At 55.0% G+C, this 21,246-nt stretch overlaps 2 protein-coding genes and 1 long non-coding RNA gene across 3 annotated transcripts in view; all 3 read left to right on the top strand.

Moving 5' to 3' along the window:
* Nucleotides 1-8,606, top strand: part of BICRA (BRD4 interacting chromatin remodeling complex associated protein) — a 29,263-nt gene extending 20,657 nt beyond the window's left edge. Inside the window, exons 8-15 of the mRNA XM_032677467.1 lie at nt 593-714; nt 1,851-1,916; nt 2,699-2,748; nt 4,060-4,208; nt 6,367-6,461; nt 6,557-6,659; nt 7,854-8,472; nt 8,552-8,606. Of these exons, the coding sequence (XP_032533358.1) occupies nt 593-714; nt 1,851-1,916; nt 2,699-2,748; nt 4,060-4,208; nt 6,367-6,461; nt 6,557-6,659; nt 7,854-8,472; nt 8,552-8,606 (1,259 nt within the window). The remainder of the gene's footprint in view (nt 1-592; nt 715-1,850; nt 1,917-2,698; nt 2,749-4,059; nt 4,209-6,366; nt 6,462-6,556; nt 6,660-7,853; nt 8,473-8,551) is intronic.
* A 7,241-nt stretch (nt 8,607-15,847) lies between these two features.
* On the top strand, nt 15,848-16,708 carry LOC116781753. The gene is made up of 2 exons (XR_004354976.1): nt 15,848-16,137; nt 16,624-16,708. It is a non-coding gene; the product is annotated as an uncharacterized LOC116781753 (long non-coding RNA).
* A 1,595-nt stretch (nt 16,709-18,303) lies between these two features.
* On the top strand, nt 18,304-20,536 carry LOC116781759 (EH domain-containing protein 2-like; the record flags this gene model as incomplete). The annotated part of the gene is made up of 2 exons (XM_032677494.1): nt 18,304-18,708; nt 20,410-20,536. Coding segments are annotated over exons 1-2 (528 nt in total), but the record flags the coding sequence as incomplete, so codon positions are not given.
* Nucleotides 20,537-21,246: the final 710 nt, after the last annotated feature.

Raw genomic sequence — 21,246 nt, 5'->3', positions numbered from 1 at the left:
CATCCCAGTCTCCCACATCCCAGCATCCCAAATCCCAGTATCCCAACATTCCAGCATCCCAAATCCCAGAATTCCACCATCCCAGTATCCCAACATTCCAGCATCCCACCATCCCAATATCCCAAATCCCAGCTTCCCAGCCTCCATTTGGGAATCCCCCTGGAATTCCAGGCCAGGCCTTTCCCTCATTCCCCCTCCCTCCAGCATTCCCGGGATCTCCCAGTTGGGAATCTCCAGGATTTTCCCAACTCTGACCATTCCCGGGATCTCCCAGCCCCGGGAATCTCCAGGATTTTCCTGGATCTGACTGTTCCTGGGATCTCCCAGCACAGGAATCTCCGGGATTTTCCCGGCTCTGACCCTTCCCGGGATCTCTCAGTTGGGACTCTCCGGGATTTTCCTGGATCCAACCATTCCCGGGCTCTCCCAGCCCCGGGAATCTCCAGGATTTTCCCGGCTCTGACCATTCCCAGGATCTCTCAGTTGGGAATCTCCGGGATTTTCCTGGATCCGACCATTCCCGGGATCTCCCAGCCCCGGGAATCTCCAGGATTTTCCCGGCTCTGACCCTTCCCATTGTTCCCCTTTCCAGGTGCCCCCTCGGAGAGCAAACCCTTCTCCAGCATTCCCGGCATTTCCAGCATTCCCAGCGCCATTCCCGCCGGGAAAGGGGCCCCAGCTCCGGGCAAGGCCCCGGCTCCGCAGCCCGGACAGGTGAGGGGGGGTTTCCTGGGAATTCCTCCCCTTTTCCCAACTTTTCCCAGGAATTCCTTCTCTTTTCCCACCTTTTCCCAGGAATTCCTCCTCCTTTCCCACCTTTTCCTGGGAATTCCTTCTCTTTTCCTGGGAATTCCTCCTCTTTTCCCACCTTTTCCTGGGAATTCCTCCTCTTTTCCCACCTTTTCCCAGGAATTCTTCCCCTTTTCCCAGGAATTCTTCCTCTTTTCCCACCTTTTCCTGAGAATTCCTCCTCTTTTCCCACCCTTTTCCCGGGAATTCCTCCTCCTTTCCCACCTTTTCCCCGGAATTCCTCCCCTTTTCCCGCCTTTTCCTGGGAATTCCTCCCCTTTTCCCACCTTTTCCCAGGAATTCCTCCCCCTTTCCCAACTTTTCCCCAGAATTCCCTCTCTTTTCCCACCTTTTCCCTGGAATTCCTCCTCCTTTCCCACATTTTCCTTGGATTCCCTCCCCTTTTCCCACCTTTTCCCAGGAATTCCTCCTCTTTTCTCAACTTTTCCCGCTCCTTTCCCACTTTTCTCCTTCCCTTCCCACATTTTCCCCTTTCCCATCCCAATTTTCCCACTTTATTTTCCCGCTTTTCCCTCCATCTCCCTCTTTTTTTTTTTCCCAGATTTCCTCCTTTTTTCCCAAGTTTTCCTCCTTTCTCCCTGAATTTCCCCCTTTATTCCCAGTTTTCTCCCTTTATCCCTCACATTCCCTCATTCCAGATCCCAATTTTTAATTTCTTTCCTCCACTTTCCCACTTTTTTCCCAAGTTTTCTTCCCTATTTCCCACTTTTCCTCCCTTTTATCCCCAGTTTTCCCCATTTTTCCTCCCTTTTATCCCCAGTTTTCCCCATTTTTCCTCCCTTTTGTTCCCAGTTTTCCCAAGTTCTCCTCCCTATTCCCTATTTTTCCTTCATTTTCTTCCCAGTGTTCCCCATTTATTCCCAGTTTTCCTCCCTTTTATCCCCGTTTTTCCCCATTTTCCCTGCCTTTTATCCCCGTTTTTCCCCGTTTCTCCCCAATTTTCCCGGGTTATTCCCACTTTTCCCCCCCCCGGGGCGTCTCCCCCCTTTCCCAGCCCCGGCAATTCCCGAGCTCATCCCGCTTTTCCCGCTTTTCCGCAGGCAAAGCCGGGTGGGATCAAAGGCCCCCCCCAGGCCCCGGGGGGGGGGAAGGGCCCCCAGCCGATGGTGAGTCCCCAAATCCCGGGAATTCACCCCCAAATCCCGGGAATTCCGCCCCAAATCCTGGGAATTTGCCCCCAAATCCCGGGAATTCGCCCCCAAATCCCGGGAATTCCGCCCCAAATCCTGGGAATTTGCCCCCAAATCCCGGGAATTCCTCCCCCAAATCCCGGGAATTCCGCCCCAAATCCTGGGAATTCGGCCCCAAATCCCGGGAATTCACCCCCAAATCCTGGGAATTCACCCCCAAATCCTGGGAATTCGACCTCAAATCCCAGGAATTCACCCCCAAATCCCGGGATTCCCCCAAATCCCAGGAATGTCCCCCAAATCCCAGGAATCTCCCCCAAACACTGGGAATGTCCCCCAAATCCCGGGATTCCCCCAAATCCCAGGAATCTCCCCCAAATCCCAGGGTTCCCCCAAATCCCTGGGAATTGCTCCCAAATCCCAGGATTCCCCCAAATCCCAGGAATCTCCCCCAAATCCTCGGAATTGCTCCCAAATCCCAGGATTCCCCCAAATCCCAGGAATCTCCCCCAAATCCCAGGATTCCCCCAAATCCCAGGAATTGCCCCCAAATCCCAGGAACCTCCCCCAAACACTGGGAATGGCCCCCAAATCCTGGGATTCCCCCAAATCCCTGGGAAACTCCCCCAAATCCCAGGAATCTCCCCCAAATCCCAGGAAACTCCCCCAAATCCCTCGGAATGTCTCCCAAATCCCAGGAATCTCCCCCAAATCCCGGGAATGTCCCCCAAATCCCGGGATTCCCGTTGTCTCCGCAGTTGGAGTCTCTGAAGAAGCCGCCGGCGCTGCAGCCCAGCAAAGAGGCCTGGTGAGCACTGGGAATGCTGGGAATACTGGGAACGCTGGGAATGCTCCAGGCTGGGAATTCCGGCCGGGACGGGGCCGGGAGCCGGGAATTCTGGCCGCCTTTATCCCGGAAATGGGGAATTTTGGCCGCTGGGGCGCTGGAAAGCGGGAATTCTGCCCAAGCTGACACCAGGAAAGGGGAGTTTTGTCCTTGCTGACCCCGGAAATCTGGGAATTTTGTGGAAAATTCGGGATTTTTCTCAACATTACTGCCAGAAACGGGGGAATTTTGTCCCTGTTGATGTGGGAAATCTGGGAATTCTGGGGGGAATTTGGGAGTTTTGTCCCTGTTGACATGGGAAATCTGGGAATTTTGCGGGAAATTCGGGATTTTTGTCCCCACTGATGCCAGAAACGGGGAATTTTGTCCCTGTCAATGCGGGAAATCTGGGAATTTTAGGGGAAATTTGGGAGTTTTGTCCCTGTTGACATGGGAAATCTGGGAATTCTTTGGGGAAATTTAGGATTGTTCTCAACATTTCTCAACAGTTTTTCTCCCTGTTGATGTGGGAAATCTGGGAATTCTGTGGGAAATCCGGGAATTTTGTCCCCCCTGCTGCCAGAAACGGGGAGATTTGTCCCCGTTGACGTGGGAAATCTGGGAATTTTGGGGGAAATTTGGGATTTTTGTCCCTGCTGATGCCAGAAACAGGGAGATTTGTCCCCGTTGACGTGGGAAATCTGGGAATTTTGCGGGAAATTCGGGATTTTTGTCCCTGCTGATGCCAGAAACGGGGGAATTTTGTCCCTGTTGACGTGGGAAATCTGGGAATTTTGTGGGAAATTTAGGATTTTTCTCATCATTACTGCCAGAAACAGGGAATTTTACCCCCGTTGATGCTGGAAATTTGGGAATTTTAGGGGAAATTTGGGATTTTTGTCAATATTCCTGCCAGAAACAGGGAGTTTTCTCCCTGTTGACGTGGGAAATCTGGGAGTTTTAGGGAAATTTGGGAGTTTTGTCCCCGTTGATGCAGGAAATCTGGGAATTTTGCGGGAAATTCGGGATTTTTGTCCCTGCTGATGCCAGAAACGGGGGAATTTTGTCCCCGTTGACGCGGGAAATCTGGGAATTTTGCGGGAAATTCGGGATTTTTGTCCCTGCTGATGCCAGAAACGGGGGAATTTTGTCCCCGTCGACGCGGGAAATCTGGGAATTTTAGGGGAAATTCGGGATTTTCCCCCCCTTGACGTGGGAAATTGGGGATTTCCGTGGGCGTGGGCTCCGGGCACGCGGGAATTGTGGCCGTAATTTGGGAATTCTGCCCCGCAGCCTCCTGGAGCAGCTGCACAAGCACCAGGGCTCGGTGCTGCACCCGGAATTCCGGACCCGCTTCCGCTCCGTGGGCGACGCCCTGAGGAGGCTCCTCCCCTACCACGTCTACCAGGGAATGCTCCCGGCGGAGGCCGAGTGCCACAGGGGTGAGGGGCTGGGAACGGGGCGGGATAATGGGATAATGGGGCGGGAACGGCGGGAGAGAGGGATAATGGGGCTGGGAATGGGGGGAGAGAGGGAGAATGGGGTGGGAATGGCGGGAGAGAGGGAGAACGGGGTGGGAATGGGGGGAGAGAGGGATAACGGGGGTGGGAATGGGGGGATAATGGGATAACGGGGTGGGAACGGCGGGAGAACAGGATAACCGGGTGGGAATGGGGGGAGAGAGGGAGAACGGGGCTGGGAACGGGGGGAGAGAGGGATAATGGGCTGGGAATGGGGGGATAATGGGGTTGGGAATGGTGGGGAAGTGGGATAACGGGGCTGGGAATGGTGAGAAAACAGGGGTGGGAATGGGGGGATAAAATGGGATAACGGGGTGGGAATGGGGGGGTAATGGGATAAGGGAGCTGGGGATGGGGGGATAATGGGATAACGGGGTGGGAATGGGGGGATAATGGGGTGGGAATGGGGGGATAATGGGATAATGGGGCTGGGGATGGGAGGATAATGGGATAACGGGGTGGGAATGGGGGGAGAGAGAGATAAGGGAGCTGGGGATGGGGGGATAATGGGATAAGGGGGTGGGAATGGGGGGATAATGGGATGGGAATGGGGGGAGAGAGGGATAATGGGGCTGGGAATGGGGGGATAATGGGATAAGGGGGTGGGAATGGGGGGATAATGGGATAGTGGGGTAGGAATGGGGGGATAATGGGATAAGGGGGTGGGAATGGGGGGATAATGGGATAGTGGGGTAGGAATGGGGGGATAATGGGATAAGGGGGTGGGAATGGGGGGATAATGGGATAGTGGGGTAGGAATGGGGGGATAATGGGGGGATAATGGGATAAGGGGGGTGGGAATGAGGGGAGAGAGGGAGAACGAGGCTGAGAATGGGGGGAGAGGGATAACGGGGCTGAGAATGGGAGGAGAGAGGATAACGGGGGTGGGAATGGGGGGATAATGGGATAACGGGGTGGGAATGGGGGGAGGGCTGGGCCTTTCCTGCTGCCATTCCCGTTCCCATTCCCGGGGTGACTCCAGCCATTCCCATTCCTATTCCCATTGTCCCACGGCTGCCCCATGTTCCCATGGTGACTCTGGCTGTTCCCATTCCCATTCCCTGTTCCCGTTCTCCTGGGGTGACTCTGACCATTCCCATTCCCGTTCCTGTTCCTTTTATCCCGGGACTGTCCATTGTTCCCAGGGTGACTCTGGCTGTTCCCATTCCCATTCCCAGGGTGACTCTGGCTGTTCCCACTCCTGTTCCCATTCCCTGTTCCCATTCCTTGTTCCCTTTCTCCTGGGGTGACTCTGACCATTCCTGTTCCCATTCCCGTTCTTCCGGGGTGATTCCAACCATTCCCGTTCCCGTTCTCCCGGTGTGATTCCAGACTCCAACCATTCCCATTCCTGGGGTGACTCCGGCCATTCTCACTCCCATTCCCATTCCCATTATCCCGTGGCTGTCCTGAGTTCCCAGGGTGACTCCGGCTGTTCCCATTCCCATTCCTGTTCCCATTCCCGGGGTGACTCCAACCATTCCCATTCCCATGTTCCCACGGTGACTGCGGCCATTCCCATTTTCCTGGAGTGACTCCGACCATTCTCACTCCCATTCCCATTCCCATTCCCATTCCCATTATCCCGTGGCTGTCCTGTGTTCCCGGGGTGACTCCGGCTGTTCCCATTCCCATTCCTGTTCCCATTCCTGTTCCCATTCCCGGGGTGACTCCAACCATTCCCATTCCCATTCTCCCGGAGTGACTCCGGCCATTCTCACTCCCATTCCCATTCCCATTATCCCGTGGCTGTCCCATGTTCCCGGGGTGACTCCGGCTGTTCCCATTCCCATTCCTGTTCCCATTCCTGTTCCCATTCCCGTTCCCATTCCTGTTCCCATTCCTGTTCCCATTCCCGTTCCCATTCCCATTCCTGTTCCCATTCCCGGGGTGACTCCAGCCATTCCCATTCCCGTGTTCCCGGGGTGCCCCCGGCCATTCCCGTGCTCCCATTATCCCGTTATCCTGGGGTGACTGCGGCCATTCCCATTGTCCCGGGGGTGCCCCCGGCCGTTCCCGTGCTCCCGTTCTCCCGTGATCCCATTCCCACGATCCCACTGTCCGGTTTTCCCGTTCCCAGTGGACGAGGAGTTCGCTCTGGTGTCGGAGCAGCTGCTGCGCCGGACGCGGGCGATGCTCAACAAGTACCGGCTGCTGCTGCTCGAGGAGTCCCGGGTGAGCCTCCCCCTCCCATTCCCGACATTCCCAACGTTCCCGACGTTCCCAACGTTCCCAATGTCCGTTCCCGGCGCTCATTCCCGGTTTTCCAGCGCGTGAGCCCCTCGGCGGAGATGGTGATGATCGACAGGATGTTCATCCAGGAGGAGAAGACGGCGCTGGCCCTGGACCGGCAGCTGGCCCGGGACAAGCCAGGTGGGAAAAACGGGAATGCCGGGCAGGGAATTCCCGAGGGAATTCCCGAGGGATCGGCGGCGCTGCCGGATCGGGGGGGGGGGTCGTGGGGCCGGGGATGGGAGCGGGGGAGTTCGGGGGGTTCTGAGCGGGATTCCCGGGGCTTGGGATGGGATTCCGGGGGTTTGGGGGCCAATTCCCAGATATTGGGATCGGATTCCTGGGGTTTGAGATCGGATTCCTGGGGTTTGGGATCAGATTCCTGGGGTTTGGGATACAATTCCTGGGGTTTGGGATCCAATTCCTGGGGTTTGGGGTCCAATTCCCAGATATTGGGATCCAATTCCTGGGGTTTGGGATCTGATTCCTGGGGTTTGGGATCCAAGTCCTGGGGTTTGGGATCCAGGTCTTGGGGATTGGGATCAGATTCCTGGGATTTGGGGTCCAATTCCTGGGGTTTGGGATCCAAGTCTTGGGGTTTGGGATCCAATTCCTGGGGTTTGGGATCAGATTCCTGGGGTTTGGGATCTGGCTCTTGGGGTTTGGGATCCAATTTCTGGGGTTTGGGATCCAAGTCCTGGGGTTTGGGATCCGATTCCTGGGGATTGGGATCAAAGTCTTGGGGTTTGGGATCCAGTTCCTGGGGTTTGGGATTGAATTCCCGGGGTTTGGGATCGGCTTCCTGGAATCGAGGGGGGTTCTCAAGGGATATCGAGGGTCTATGAAAAACCAATCAAAGGTCAATCAAAAGCCAATCAAAGGTCAATTAAAGGTCAACCACAGGTCAATCAAGGGTCACTTAAAGGTCAATCAAAGGTCAATCAAGAGCTGATCAAAGATCAATCAAGATTTATCGTAATGAGTTGATTTAATTAATAACAAGTTGACTAACGATGAGTTAAATAATGACAAGTTAATTAACGAGTTAATTAATGACAATTAATGACAAGTCAATTAATGATGAGTTAATTAATGACAATTAATGACAAGTCAATTAATGATGAGTTAATTAATGACAAGTTAATTAATGATGAGTTAATTAATGACAATTAATGACAAGTCAATTAATGATGAGTTAATTAATGACAAGTTAATTAATGATGAGTTAATTAATGACAATTAATGACAAGTCAATTAATGGTGAGTTAATTAATGAGTTTATTACTGACAAGTTAATTAGTGATGAGTTAATTAACGCTCCCCCTTCCCTTGCAGACGAGTACGTCACCTCCTCCTCCCGCCCCCACTCCCACTCCCACTCCCATTCCCATTCCCTGCCCGCTCCTTCCTCCTCCTCCTCCTCCTCCTCAGGCCCCGCCCCCTCCTCCGCCCCTCCCTCCAAAGCCCCTCCCCCTCCGCCCCTCCCCCCTCCACCCCTCCCCCCCCCGCGGCTGCTGATCAAGCACAGCGCGGGGGGTTCCCCGTCGGTCACCTGGCTGGGGGAGCATTCCCAATCCCGCCGGGAATCCCCCCGGGAATGCCGCGGGGACGAGGAGGCGCCGCTGCCGTCGCGGAGCCGCCCGCCCATGAAGACGTACGAGGCGCGGAGCCGCATCGGCCTCAAGCTCAAGATCAAGCAGGAGGCCGGGCTGAGCAAGGTGGTCCACAACACCGCCCTCGACCCCGTCCACGGAGGAGCCCACGGAACGACGCCGGGGACGGCGCCGGGGATTCCGGCGGCGGGAGCGGCGCAGCTCAACGGGACCCTGGAGAAGAGGCCGGCGACGGCGACGCCGACGACGGTTCCCGGCGCCGCCGCCGCTCCCCCCTCGTGCCGGCTGCCCCTGCGGAAAACCTACCGGGAGAACCCCCCGGCGGGAGCGGGAGCGGGAGCGTCCCCCCTGGAGCAGCGGGATCACCACCACCACCACCACCACCACCACCGGGATCACCACCACCACCACCACCGCGAGCACCACCGGGATCGGCCCCCGGAGCGACGCCCCGTCATCACCACCACGGCCCTGAGGGGCCGCCCCGAGCCCCCCGAGCACCGGGAGCAGCACCGGGAGCAGCAGCAGAGGGATCAGTGGGATCAGCGGGAGCAGCGGAGGGGCGGGAAGGCCGGGATGGAGCAGCGCGGGGAGTTCTCCGAGGAGGACGAGGAGGACGGAGGAGGAGGAGGAGGAGGAGGAGGAGGAGGAGGTGGGATGATGCCGAAGGGCTCCGAGGCGGATCTCCCCTGGCGTTCCCTGGCGCCGGCGCGGAAGCGGCGCCGGGCGGAGTCGCCGGAGGGGGACGAGGCCAACCCGGACAATCCCAACCTGGGCAACGCCAGGAGCTTGGAAAACACCCGGAGCTTGGACAACGCGGGCAACGATCCCGGCCTGGGCAACGCCGGGAGCTTGGACGCGGATCCCACCTTGGACACCGACCCCGCCTTGGACGCGGATCCCGCCCTGGACACGGATCCCGCCCTGGACACGGATCCCGCCCTGGACAACGACCCGAGCCTGGACAACGCGAGTTTCTCCAGCGACAGCCCCCCGGACGACTCGCTGACGGAGCACCTGCAGAGCGCCATCGACAGCATCCTCAACCTCCAGCAGCCCCCCCGGACGCCCCCCCAGCCCCACCCCCACCCCCACCCCCGCCTCGCCCCTCCCCCGCCCCACAACGGAGGCCTCGGGGCCGCCCGGACGTTGACCAGATGACGGGGGGAAGGGAACGGCGGGAATTCGGGAACGGTGGGAATTGGAGAGACCCCCCCTCGGGGTCTGGAGTGACCCCCACGGATCCAACCCCACCCCCACACCCCCCCCCGGCCTGGGAGGTGGGGAGGGGAGAGGGGGGAGAGAGAGAGAGAGAGAGAGAGAGAGCGGCTCATCCCGGGATTGGGATGGGATTGGGATGGAGGGACACGGAGAATGGCGGGAATTGGGGCTGAGAAACCCCCCCTGGAATGGGATTGGGATGGAGAGACACGGAATCCTTGGGAATTGGGGCTGAGAAACCCCCCCCGGAATGGGATTGGAGAGCTGGGAATCCATAGGACATGGATGAGACCCCCCCGGGATTGGGATGGGATGGAGAGACACGGATCCCTCGGGAATTGGGGCTGAGAAACACCCCTGGAATTGGGATTGGAGAGCTGGGAATCCATAGGACACGGATGAGACCCCCCTGGGATTGGGATTGGGATGGAGAGACATGGATTCCTTGGGAATTGGGGCTGAGAGACCCCCTGGAATGGGATTGGGATGGAGAGCCACGGAATCCTTGGGAATTGGGGCTGAGAAATCCCCCCTGGAATGGGATTGGGATGGAGAGACGTGGATTCCTTGGGAATTGGGGCTGAGAGACCCCCTGGAATGGGATTGGGATGGAGAGACACGGAATCCTTGGGAATTGGGGCTGAGAAATCCCCCCCTGGAATGGGGATGGAGAGCTGGGAATCCATAGGACATGGATGAGACCCCCCCGGGATTGGGATGGGATCGGGATGGAGGGACGCGGAGAACAGCAGGAATTGGGGCTGAGAGACCCCCTGGAATGGGATTGGGATGGAGGGATACGGAATCCTTGGGAATTGGGGCTGAGAAACCCCCTGGAATGGGGTGGAGTGATGGGAATCCATAGGACATGGATGAGACCCCCCTGGGATTGGGATTGGGATGGGATCGGGATGGAGGAACGCAAAGAACAGCGGGAATTGGGGCTGAGAGACCCCCTGGAATGGGATTGGGATGGAGAGACACGGATTCCTTGGGAATTGGGGCTGAGAAACCCCCCCTGGAATGGGATTGGGATGGAGAGACACGGATTCCTTGGGAATTGGGGCTGAGAAACCCCCCCTGGAATGGGATTGGGATGGAGAGACATGGATTCCTTGGGAATTGGGGCTGAGAAACCCCCTGGAATGGGGTGGAGAGCTGGGAATCCATAGGACATGGATGAGACCCCCCCGGGATTGGGATGGAGAACTGGGAATCCATAGAACATGGGTAAGACCCCCCTGGGATTTGGATTAGGCTGGGATTGGGATGGGAGAGCCCCGGATCCGTAGGATCCATAGGACACAGGATTGGGATTGGGATGGAAGGAGAGCCCCAGATTCCATAGGATCCACAGGACACAGGATTGGGATGGAAGGAGAGCCCCAGATTCCATGGGATCTGTAGGACACAGGATTGGGATGCAGGGAGAGCCCCAGATTCCATGGGATCCACAGGACACAGGATTGGGATTGGGATGGAAGGAGGGCTCTGGATTCCATAGGATCCACAGGACACAGGATTGGGATCAGGATGGAGGGAGAGCCCCAGATTCCATAGGAATTGTGGCCGAGGAACCCCCCGGGGTTGGGATGGAGGGAGGAACGGGATCATCCCGGATCCAATTCCCCGGGATCGGGATGGGGGCGGGAGAGCCCCGGATTTCATAGGAAGCTCCAGCGGAACCGGGATCGGGATCAGGATTGGGATTGGGATGAAGGAGACCCAGATCCATCAGGATTGGGATTGGGATTGGGATTGGGATGGAGGAGACCCTGATCCATTGAGGTTGGAATTGGGATTGGGATGGAGGAGACCCAGATCCATCGGGATTGGGATGGAGGAGACCTGGATCCATTGGGATTGGAATTGGGATTGGGATTGGGATTGGAACTGGGATGGAGGAGACCCGGATCCGTCGGGATTGGGATGAGGGGGAGCCCGGGGGGAACATCCCAGCTTTGCTTCCCTGGAAAACAACCGGGATTGGGATGGAGGGAGAGCCCCAAATTCCAGGGGGGAATTCCAGCTGAGCCGCCCCCGGGATCGGGAAAGCCCCGAATCCATCGGGATCCAAACGGGAACTGGGAGGGGGGTGGGAGAGGGATGGGAGATTCCCAAATCCCTGGAACCCCCTTGGGATCGGGATCGAGGAGGGAGGATCCCGGATTTCCCCTGGATTGGGGGGGAGGGAAAGTGGGAATGTCCCAAATTCCTGGGATGGGGAACAGGGATGATCCCAAATTCCCCGGAATGGGAACTGGGATGATCCCAAATCCCCTGGAATGGGAACTGGGATGATCCCAAATCCCTGAGAGGGGAACAGGGATGATCCCAAATTCCCCGGAATGGGAACTGGGATGATCCCAAATCCCTGGGATGGAGAACAGGGATGATCCCAAATCCCAGAATAGGAACTGGGATGATCCCAAATCCCTGGGAAGGGGATAAGGATGATCCCAAATCCTCGGGATGGGAACAGGGATGATCCCAAATCCCTTGGAATGGGGACAGGGATGATCCCAAATCCCAGAATAGGAACTGGGATGATCCCAAATCCCTGGGAAGGGGAACAGGGATGATCCCAAATTCCCCGGGATCCACCTGGACCTTCCCTGGGATTGGGAACCCCCCCACACCCCCCCTTTTCCCCCCATTTTTCCCAGGAAATGTTTTTTTTTTGGGATCCCACCCAGAACAAGGACGATTCCCCTCCCCCCCCCCAGATCCAGAACTGTGGAATTCCAGGGGCTGGAACAGCATTTTTTGGGGATAATTCCGGATTCTCTTCCTTCTGCCGCCGATTCTCTCCCCAAAATTCCTCCCCAAAAGGGGCAAAATTCCCCAATTTTATTTTTTTTTTTATTTTTTTTTTTAACGGATTCCGGAGGGGTTTTGGCCCCTCCCCCACCTCCCACCCCAAAACTTCCCCCCGAAAAGGGGCAAAATTCCCGAGTCCTCCCGAAGCTTCCCGGTTTTTTCGAGCCGATCCCGGAGATTTTGGGATCTTCCCCCTCCCCCCTCCACGAATCCCACTCCAAAAATTCCCGAAAAAAAGGAGAAAAGCCGCAGCTTTTTCCCAAATTTTTGCCTTTTTTGAACCGATTCCGGAGATTTTTGGGCCCTCCCCGAAAATTCCCCCAAAAAAGGGGGGGCGAGATCCCGAATTTCCGGGGGAGTTTTCCGGGGGGTTGCACCATTCCAGGCGGGAATTGGAGGGATCTGATCCCACTTTTCCCCCGTTTTCCCCCCAAATCTTCCATTCCTGATGCCAGAAATCCCAATTTCTGATGGAAAAAAGAGCATTTTCCCAAAAAATTCCATGTTTTTTTCAGGAAAAACCGCTCCCTTTTTCCGCCCCGTTCCCCGATTTTCCCCATTTTTCCCTCTTTTTTTGGGGGGAACAATCCCATTTTTAAGGAACAATCCCATTCCCAAGGGCTCTCCCGTCCCGATCCCGCCCGGGAACGGGGCGGGGAAAACCCGGGAATGAGAATTCCAGGCGGGAACACGGAACCCACGTCACCTTTTCCAGGGATTTTTTTTTTTTTTTCCCCTCGGGATCCTCGGGAGCTTTTTCCCCGAAAACAACCCCAAATCCCAACAAATCCCGGGGAGAAACCCCCCAAAATCCCGATTTTCCCACCCGGGAGGGTTTGGGGTTTTTTTTTTTGGGAAGTTAAAAAAAGGAGGGAAGAGAGCGGGGCGGGAATTCTTGGCTGGAATTCCGGGGCTGGAAAAGCTCCAGCGGCTCCACCCCGGGGCTTTTTCCGGCTTTTTTTTCGGAGCCGTTTTTTCCATGAAAAGCCCCAAACCCGGGATTGTTTTTCCAGCCAAGGGGGGGTTGGGAACGCTCAGAATTCCCAAGGGATGGAGCCGCCCCCGGGGCCCCAAATTCTGCTTTTTACCCCCCCAAAAAAAACCCAAAATTCCCCTTTATCCCGGGATTTCTCTCCCAGTTCTTTTATTTTTCTCCCATTTCTTTTTTTAATCCCATTTTCCCTTTTTCTCCTTTTATTTCTCCCATTTTATTTATTTTTCTTTATCTCATTTATTTTCTTTCTCCCATTTATTTTTTTATCCCATTTTTCCTTTATCCCCTTTTTTCCTCCCATTAATTTTATTTATTTTTCTTTATCTCATTTCTTTTCTCTCTCCCATTTATTTTTTATCCCATTTTTCCTTTTCCCCCTTTTATTTCTCCCATTTATTTTATTTATTTTTCTTTATCTCATTTATTTTCTTTCTCCCATTTCTCTTTTTAATCCCATTTTTCCTTTTTCCCCTTTTATTTTTCCCATTTATTTATTTTTCATTTCTTTATTTCATTTATTTTCTTTCTCCCTTTTCTTTTATTAATCCCATTTTTCCTTTTTTCCCCTTTTTTCCCCCATTTATTTTATTTATTCTTTTTTTTAATCTCATTTATTTCTTTATCCCCTTTATTTTATTTATTCCTCTTTTCTTTCTCTCATTTATTTTCTCCATCCCGTGTTTGATTTATTTATTTTCCTTCATCCCTTTTATTCTTTATCCCCTTTTTATTTTTCCCCTTTTTTACACCCATTTATTTTTCATCCCTTTTTATCCCATTTCTATTTTTATCCCACATTTTTCAATTTTATTCCCCGTTTATTTCATTTTTTATCCCACTCACCTCCCCATTTCTCCCTTTTCCCACTTATTTATCCCATTTTTTTTCATTATTCATCCCATTTATCTGTTTATTTATCCCTATTTTTATATTTATCCCGTTTTTTTGGGCTCATTCCCTCCTGATTTTCCCTTTTCTCTGCCCGACGGATCCATCGGAAAACCCCAAAATCTCCTTTTTCAGCCCCAAAAATCTCCATTTTTAGCCCCAAAATCCCCCTTTGCCAAAAAAATCTCGGGTTTTCCCCCCAAAAATCTCCTTTTCCACCCCAAATCCTCCTCCCCAAACCCCCCTTTTCTCCAAAAAAGTCATTTTTTTCACCACCAAAATCTCCTTTTTTCCCCCCGAAATCTCCTTTTCCATCCCCAAACCTCCTCTCGAGGCCCCAAAATCCCATTTTTCGGGGGGCACAAAAATCCCAGTTTCCCCTCATTTCCCCCCCCCCCAAAAAATTTCATTTTTAATCCCCAAAATCTCCAATTTTCGGCCCCAAAATCCCATTTTCCCCCCCAAAAAAATCTCCCCCCTTTCCCTTCCCGAATTCTCCCTCCCCGCCCCAATTTTCGGGATAATTCCCTTTTTCCCGCCAGGAATTCCATCCCGGGGGGGGTTTGGGGGGAAACTCCCCCTTTTCCCAGCCCTTTCCCCCAAAATTTGGGGGGAATTCTCCACCCGGGGGGGGTCGATCCCGATTTCCCGGGGGGGGGGGAAAATTCCCGAGGCCGCGTCCGGGGGAGGATTCCCAGCTGGAATTTTGTACTGTATTTATTGTCTATACCGAGTTTTTTAAGGAATTCTGGACATTTACTATTTCTGGTGTAAATTAAAATCACTTTTAATTAATTCCTGAGGCCCCGCCCCCGCTGCTTCCCCACGGGAAAACACCTCGGGAATGGGGTCGGGAGCCGGGATTTGGGGGAGAAATTTGGGATCTGGATCCGGGATTTGGGGGATGGGGGTGGGATTTGGGATCTGGATCCGGGATTTGGGGGGGGTCTGAAGGGAAATTTGGGATCTGGATCCAGGATTTGGGGATCAGGGGGTGGGATTTGGTAACCGAATCCTGGATTTAGGTGAGTCTGAGGGGGGAAATTTGGGATCTGGATCCGGGATTTGGGGATTAGGGGGGAAATTTGGGATCTGGATCCGGGATTTGGGGATTAGGGGGGAAATTTGGGATCTGGATCATGGATTTGGGGGATGGGGGTGGGATTTGGGAACCGAATCCTGGATTCAGGTGAGTCTGAGGGGGAAAATTTGGGATCTGGATCCTGGATTTGGGGATCGGGGGGTGGGATTTGGGATCTGGACCCACATTCCTAACAAATCCCACCTGGATCCAACACTCCCCCCCCAGCCGGGTCTGGGAGCTCTGGGTGGGATTTGGGATCCGGATCTTGGATTCCTGGATTTGGGGGCTCTGGGGGTGGGATTTGTGATCTGGATCCTGGATTTGGAGGGTCTAGAGTGGGATTTGGGATCCGGATCCGGGGTTTGGGATCCTAATCCTGGATTTGGGGGGCTCTGGGAGGGGATTTGGGATCTGCATCCTTATTCATGGGGGCGGGATTTGGGATCCGGATCCTGGATTTGGGGGGGAGACCGGGGTGGGATTTGGGATCTGGCTCCTGGATTTGAGGGGGGGATCTGGGGTGGGATTTGGGATCCGGATCCTGGATTTGGGAGCTCTGGGGGCGGGATTTGGGATCCAGATCCAGGATTTGGGGGCTCCAGGTGGGATTTGGGATCCGAATCCTGGATTTGGGATCCGGATCCTGGATTTGGGGGCTGTGGGGGCGGGATTTGGGATGCGGGCGGGTTTCCCAGCGCCGGGATCCTCTGGAATTGCGGGGAATCCTCCGGGCTCGTCCCTCGCTCCCCCCCCGGCGCCGCCCCCTCATTAATTATTCGCGGCTCGTTGCTCTTTTATGGCCCCGAATTTGGGCCGCGCGGCCCCGATTCCCCAAATTTATGCCGATTTATGCAGATTTATGCAGATTTAACCCCCCCCCCCGGAGCCTTTTTCCCTCTTTTCCACCCCCTCGGCCCCGCTCAGAGTTTGGGAATCGCCGCCGCCGCCGCCGGAGGATTTTCGGGATTGGATAAAAAAAAAAAAAAAAGCAGGAAAAAGGTGGGAAAGGAAAAAAAAAAAAGCGGCGACGAAACCTCGGGGAAAAAAAAAAAAAGGTCAGGGAAAAATCGGGAAAAGCGGGAGCGGCGCCGGGATCCGCCCGGGATCCTCCCGGGGGGGAAAAAAGGGGATTTTTCCCACTGGGAAAAGAAAAAAAAAAAAAAACAGGGAAAAGGTGGATTTTTCTTTTTTTGCGGGATTGGGAGGAAGAAAATCCCGGGAATTCGGGTTTCGGTGGGAAAAGAGCCCCGAAAGTTTGGGAATTCCGCTGGTTTGGACGGGGCAAAAAATTCCCGGAGGGTTCGGGGTTGGGTTTGGTTTGTGTTTTTTTTTTTCCGGCTCCTTTTGGGGGTAAAGAATTCCCGGAACTTCGGGTTTTACGGTTCTGGGGAAAAAAAATTCCTAAAAACGTCGTTTTTTGGGGGGCTGGATTTGAAGGGGGGGGGGGAAGAGTGAAAAGTTTGTTTTTCTCCTTCTTTTCCACAGGAAAAAATCTCCAAAACTTCACTTTTTGGGCTCCGTTTCGTGGAAAAAATCCCCAAAACTTTACCTTTTCGCCGGTTTTCACAGGGAAAAAAAAATCCTTTTTCCGCGTTTTAAGGCAAAGGATCCCCAAAACCTCCATTTTTGGGCTTGATTTTTATGGGAAAACTCCCTCAGCCTTCATTTTTTTCCCCCCGTTTCGTGGGAAAAGATCCCTCAAACCTCATTCCCCTCCTCGTTTTTCCAGGGAAAACCCCTGAAATCCTCATTTTTTCGGGCAAAAATCCCTGGAACCTCCTTCTCCCCCCCTCGATTTTTCCAGGAGAAACCCCCCAAACTTTCGTTTTCCACCTGGATTTTTGAGGGGAAATCCCTAAAAATTTGAATTTTTCTGCTCAGTTTTCCATCAGCCTCCCCCGAAATCCTCATTTTTCCGCCCAATCCGAGGGTTTTTCGGGATCCAGGTGGGAATTCCTCCCCCCCCCCCGGCTCCCCCCCCCCCTGAGCCGCTCCCTCTTCCCGCTGTTTTTCCAGCCTCTCCCCGCGGATCCCTCGGGAGGTTCCGGGGGGCTCCTTTTTCCCGGGATCCCCGCGGATCCCTCGGGAATATCCCACAAACCTGGGAGGGGTTTTTCCCCCATTTTTCCTTTGGGAATATCCCTGTTGATCTTTGGGAACATCCCGGGAACCCGAGGAGGGTTTTTTCCCCCATTTTTCCCCTCTGACCTCTGCTGATCCTTTGGGAATATCCCACAATCCCAGAGTGGGATTTCCCCATTTTTCCCTCTCCTGACCCCTCCGGAACATCCCAGAACCCCGGATTGGGATTTTCCCATTTTCCCTCTCTTGATCCCTCACAGTTTTCCCCCTTTTTCCCGTCTGACCTCCGTGGATCCTTTGGGAATATCCCGGGAACCCGAGGACCTTTTTTTCCCCCATTTTCCCTCTCTTGATCCCTCCGGAACATCCCAAAATCCCGTGGGGTGATTCCCTCATTTTCCCTCTCTTGATCCCAAAATTTTGGAGTGAGATCCCCCCATTTTTCCTCTGCTGATCCCTCTGGAACATCCTAAAATCCCAGAGTAGGATTCCCCATTTTCCCTCTCTTGATCCCTCTGGAACATCCCAAAATCCCGGACTGAGATCCCCCCTTTTCCCTCTCTTGATCCCTTTGGAACATCCCAAAATCCTGGAGTAAGATCCCCCTATTTTCCCTCTCTTGATCCCTCCGGAACATCCCAAAATCCCGTGGGGTGATTCCCTCATTTTCCTTCTCTTGATCCCAAAATCCTGGACTGAGATCCCCCTATTTTCCCTCTCTTGATCCCTCTGGAACATCCCAAAATCCCAGAGAGTGATTCCCCCATTTTCCCCCTCTTGATCCCTCTGGAACATCCCAAAATCCTGGAGTAAGATCCCTCCATTTTCCCCCTCTTGATCCCTCTGGAACCTCCCAAAATCCCAGAGTGTGATCCCCCCATTTTCCCTGTCTTGATCCCTCCGGAACCTCCCAGAACCCCGGATTAGGATTTTCTCCTTCTCCCTCCATTTCCCCCTCAGATTTTCCCCCATTTTTCCCCCCCCGTGATCCCTCCACCCCCTCCACTCCCGGGGGGGTCAATTTTCCACCCTCCCCTCTCCCGATTCCCGGCGTTTCCGCGGCTCTGAATCCCGGGATCCGCCGGGAATGCTGCGTTGGCTGCGGCGGCGGCGCCGGAGCCGCTCGGGGCCCGGGGTGGCCCCGGTGACGGAGAAGCTGAAGGAGCTCTACAGGGAGAAGCTGCTGCCCGTGGAGAAGTTCTACCGCTTCCAGGAATTCCAGTCGGCGCCGCTGGAGGAGGCGGATTTCGACGGGAAGCCGATGGTGCTGGTCATGGGCCAGTATTCCAGCGGGAAAACCACCTTCATCCAGTACCTGCTGGAGCAGGAGATCCCCGGAGCCCGCGTGGGCCCCGAGCCCACCACCGACTCCTTCGTGGCCGTGATGCACGGGGACACCCCCGAGCTCATCCCCGGCAACGCCCTCGTCGTCGACCCCAAAAAACCCTTCCGGAAGCTCAGCCCCTTCGGCAACGGGTTCCTCAACAGGTGGGTGGCAGGAGACCCCAAAACACCCCTCGAGACACCCCTGAAAGCCACCAAAACCCCGCCGAAATCCCCCAAAACCCCCCCAACCCCCTCCCAAACTCTCCAAAAACCCCCTAAAACACCCCCAAAATTCCCTAAAACCCCCCAAAAACCTCCCCAAAACCTCCCCAAAACACCCCCAAAACAACCCCCAAACACTCCCAAAGAAACCCAAAACACCCCAAAACACGTCCAAAACACACCCCAAAACCCCACAAAACCTCCCCAAAACGCCCCCAAAACACGGGGACACCCCCGGGATCATCCCCGGCAACGCCCTCGTCGTCGACCCCAAAAATCCCTTCCGGAAGCTCAGCCCCTTTGGCAACGGGTTCCTCAACAGGTGGGTGGGAGGAGACCCCAGAACACCCCAAAATTTCCCACAAAACCCCCCAAAACTCCCATAAAATCCCCCAAAACCACCCCAAAACCCCCCAGAACACCCCTAAAACACCCTAAGAGCACCCCAAACACCCCCAAAAACATCCAAAACACACCCCAAAACAACCCCAAAACCCCCCAGAACACCCCTAAAACACCCTAAGAGCGCCCCAAACACCCCCAAAAACATCCAAAACACACCCCAAAACAACCCCAAAACCCCCCAAAATCCCACAAAATACCCCCAAAACTCTCATGAAACTCCCCCAAAACAACCCCCAAAACAACCCCAAAACACCCCAAAACCCCACAAAACTGCCCCAAAACGCCCCCAAAACACGGGGAGACCCCCGAGCTCATCCCCGGCAACGCCCTCGTCGTCGACCCCAAAAATCCCTTCCGGAAGCTCAGCCCCTTCGGCAACGGGTTCCTCAACAGGTGGGTGGCAGGAGACCCCAGAACACCCCAAAATTTCCCACAAAACCCCCCGAAACCACCCCAAAACCCCCCAGAACACCCCTAAAACACCCTAAGAGCGCCCCAAACACCCCCAAAATCATCCAAAACACACCCCAAAACAAACCCAAAACTCCCCCAAAACCACCTTAAAACCCCTCCCAAACACCCCGAAACACCCCCCAAAACTCCCCCGAAGCCCCCCCCAAACAGCCCCAAAACACCCCCAAGATCCCCCAAAACCCCCCTAAAACCCCCCCAAAACACCCCAAAACCTCCCAAAATTCCATCAAGACCTCTCCAAAACTCCCCCAAAACCATTCAAAACCCCACAAAACACCCCCAAAACATCCTCAAAACCCCCCAAAACCTCCTACAACCCCCCCCAAAACACCTCAACCCCCCCAAAAAAACCCTCAAGACCCCCCCAAAATTCCCACAAAACTCCCCCAAACCCCCCCCCAAAAAAACCTTCAAGGTCCCCCCAAAACTCCCACAAAACACCCCCAAAACACCCCAAAAAAACCGCTCTAGACCCCCCCCCAAAATTTCCACAGAACTCCCCCCAAGGTCCCCCAAAAACTCGCCCAGAACACCCAAAATCCCCCCTTTCCCCCCCCCTTTCCCCCCCTTTTCGGGCTCCCCCCCTCCCTGGATGACCCATCCCTTTGGAATTCCGCCCCGGCCGCTGCCAAATCCCGGGAAAACAGCCGGGCAGGCGGGGCCGGGGGGGGTCCCCCGAGCTCTGGGGGGGGTCCCCAAACCCTCGGGGGGGGATTTTGGGGGGTCCTGACCCCCCCCTGACCCTCCCTGACCCCCCCCCAGGTTCGTGTGCGCCCAAATTCCCAACCAGGTCCTGGAGAGCATCACCCTGATCGACACCCCCGGGATCATGGCCGGGGCCCAGCACCGCGTCTGCAGGGGTAAGGGGGGGCCCCAAAATCCAGGGGGGGTCCCCAAAAATCGGGGGGGAGCCGGGGGGGTCCCCGAAAAACGGGGCGTGCCCCAAAACACCCCCTGGAAAGGAGGGAGCCCAAAATTGGGAACGTCATCCCTGAAGGAAAGGGGGGGGGGAGGAGGTGAATTTGGGGGGAAAGGAGCCGAATTTGGGATAAAGGGGGGTCCCAAAAATCCCGGGGGGGTCCCCAAAAAACGGGGGGGAGCCGGAGGGGTCCCCAAAAAACGGGGCGTGCCCCAAAACACCCCCTGGAAAGGAGGGAGCCCAAAATTGGGAACGTCGTCCCTGAAGGAAAGGGGGGGGGGGAGGAGGTGAATTTGGGGTAAAGGGGGATCCTAAAAATCCAGGGGGGGTTCCCCAAAAACCGATTTGGGGGGAATTTGGGGGTCTTTTAGGAGTTTTTTGGGGGTGTTTTTGGAGGATTTGAGGGTGTTTTGTGGGGGCTTTGGGGGCATTTTGGGGGGATCTGGGGCTGTTTTGGGGCTGATTTGGGGCTGTTTTGGGGCACATTTGGGGCTGTTTTGGGGCACATTTGGGGCTGTTTTGGGGCACATTTGGGGCTGTTTTGGGGGGATTTGGGGTATTTTGGGGGGGATTTGGGGCTGTTTGGGGGGATTTGGGGTATTTTGGAGGGGGATTTGGGGCTGTTTGGGGGGATTTGGGGTATTTTGGGGGGGATTTGGGGCTGTTTGGGGGGATTTGGG

Source organism: Chiroxiphia lanceolata, unplaced genomic scaffold (assembly GCF_009829145.1).
Source record: "Chiroxiphia lanceolata isolate bChiLan1 unplaced genomic scaffold, bChiLan1.pri scaffold_61_arrow_ctg1, whole genome shotgun sequence".
In the NCBI taxonomy this organism is placed as follows: Eukaryota; Metazoa; Chordata; class Aves; order Passeriformes; family Pipridae; genus Chiroxiphia; species Chiroxiphia lanceolata.
This window is presented reverse-complemented; position numbering and strand designations above follow the sequence as displayed.